The following is a 1,781-nucleotide window of genomic DNA, read 5'->3' as shown; positions in this document are numbered from 1 at the left end:
CCTCCAAGAGCTTACAGTTGGCCCTGTAAGAAGAGCCCTGTAAACTCTTGGAGGACTGGCTACATCAGAGGAGTGTAGCCTAATATGCAAAGGAGTTCCTGCTACAAAAAAAGCCCTTCCCCAATGCAATGTCAACCAACTCATTACAAACACTGGTAACAAAAGGGTTTTTGCCTTCTAACTAAGAAAAAGAAGGAAGCCTCCTATTTGCTTAATTCATATTTATTTATTATGCAAAACATTATGTACAATGATATTGCGATATTAACAACATACAATGTTGAAATCAATAGAAGTAGCATACAGGATCATGGAAATCTGCTAGACATATTCATGCTGAAAAGATATCAGTAGGGATGCTGAGTCTGGAAGTGGTTTACTTCTCTGTTTCCCTCCTAATCAGCCGCCAAAAGGCTCCCTTCACATCTCTGTTTCTCAGACTGTAGATCAAGGGGTTGAGCATAGGGGTCACAATCCCATAAAAGATAGACACTATTTTTTCACTATCTGTGAAAGTCTTGGCCTGAGGCCTCAGGTATGCGGCCATGGCAGTGCCATAGAAGATGCTCACGACAACCAGATGAGAGCCACAGGTGGATAAAGCTTTGCCCCGGCCTTCAGCTGAGCGGATGCGCAGGACAGCTAGACCAATGCGCCCATAAGTCAGCAGGATGAAGGCAAAGGGGAACAGAAGAGTGAAGATGCTCGTTATCAGCATGTTAAGTCCACTGGCTTTAGTGTCAGAGCAAGCCAATTTCAACACTGCTTGGAGCTCACATGTAAAATGATTTACCGTATTGCGGCCACACAACTGTGCTGGCATGCTATAAAAGGGTACAATGGTCAAGAAGAAAGAGCTGCACCACAGGCCAACTGCCAGTATGATGCACAGCTTCTGGCTCATGATTACATTATAGTGCAATGGGCTGCATATGGCCACAAAGCGGTCATAAGCCATGACAGCTAGTAAGAGATACTCAGACACTCCCAGAAAAAGGCCGACACTCATTTGTGCAGAACACCTGCCCCAAGGTATAACAGCTTTGTCTTTGAAGCTATCTGCCAGAACCTGTGGGACATAGGTAGAGACATAGCAGACATCGATAAAGGAGAGGTTGCAAAGGAAGAAATACATGGGTGTGTGGAGATGAGAATCCACCACAATCAATAATACAACGAGACCGTTCCCAACTATGGTGACTGTATACATGGCTAAGAAGAGGACAAACATTGCAATGCGCATGTGGAGTTGTCTGGGAAAGCCTATGAGTACAAACTCAGTCACAGTGGTTCCATTATCCCAGTCTTCCATGTTTCCTGTAGAAGGGAAATGGAGAATCATAGTAATATCTGTATGAAATTCCATCTTGTAAACATGTCAGTGCATCCTTTGATTAAATGTCCAAATGGACATTCAGATAAATATCTTGGACCCAAAGTGGAGTTGGACCCAAAGTGGACTGAATATGCTCACAATGCATATTATATGCCTTTCAATCTCAACCACACCAATTGGTCCAGTTCACAACTTACCATACTTTACTAAATGAATTTGATTTTACCCACAGTTATCTGCAACTCTGGAGAAAGTGAGCTTATTTCAAAGAAGAAATTAAATTGCAGTGGGAAAGAGATCTGTTTTCAGATGAAAATGAGTAATTTGTTTCAAATCTGCCACTTTTTATTTTGAGTGTTTGCCAGTGATCTAATAGTTTAATTTGTACAATATTGGAACAATGTTTATATGTGCTCTTTGTTGACTCTGCGATTGCATCATTGAA

General features: G+C 41.9%; 1 protein-coding gene across 1 annotated transcript; it reads right to left on the bottom strand.

The window, feature by feature from the left end:
• Positions 1 to 376: 376 nt before the first annotated feature.
• Positions 377 to 1,312, bottom strand: LOC132581880 (olfactory receptor 13H1-like). Its single transcript, XM_060253300.1, has one exon. It carries the CDS (start codon positions 1,310 to 1,312, stop codon positions 377 to 379), a length of 936 nt encoding a protein of 311 aa, XP_060109283.1.
• Between the last annotated feature and the right edge of the window lie 469 nt (positions 1,313 to 1,781).

Source organism: Heteronotia binoei, chromosome 13 (genome assembly GCF_032191835.1).
Source record: "Heteronotia binoei isolate CCM8104 ecotype False Entrance Well chromosome 13, APGP_CSIRO_Hbin_v1, whole genome shotgun sequence".
Lineage (NCBI taxonomy): Eukaryota > Metazoa > Chordata > Lepidosauria > Squamata > Gekkonidae > Heteronotia > Heteronotia binoei.
The sequence above is the reverse complement of the archived record's forward strand: the minus strand, read 5'-3'. Positions and strand labels throughout refer to the sequence as shown.

Coding starts and splice junctions, on each gene's coding strand:
- LOC132581880 (XM_060253300.1), bottom strand. CDS start 1,312: ATGGAAGACTGGGATAATGGAACCACTGTGACTGAGTTTGTACTCATA.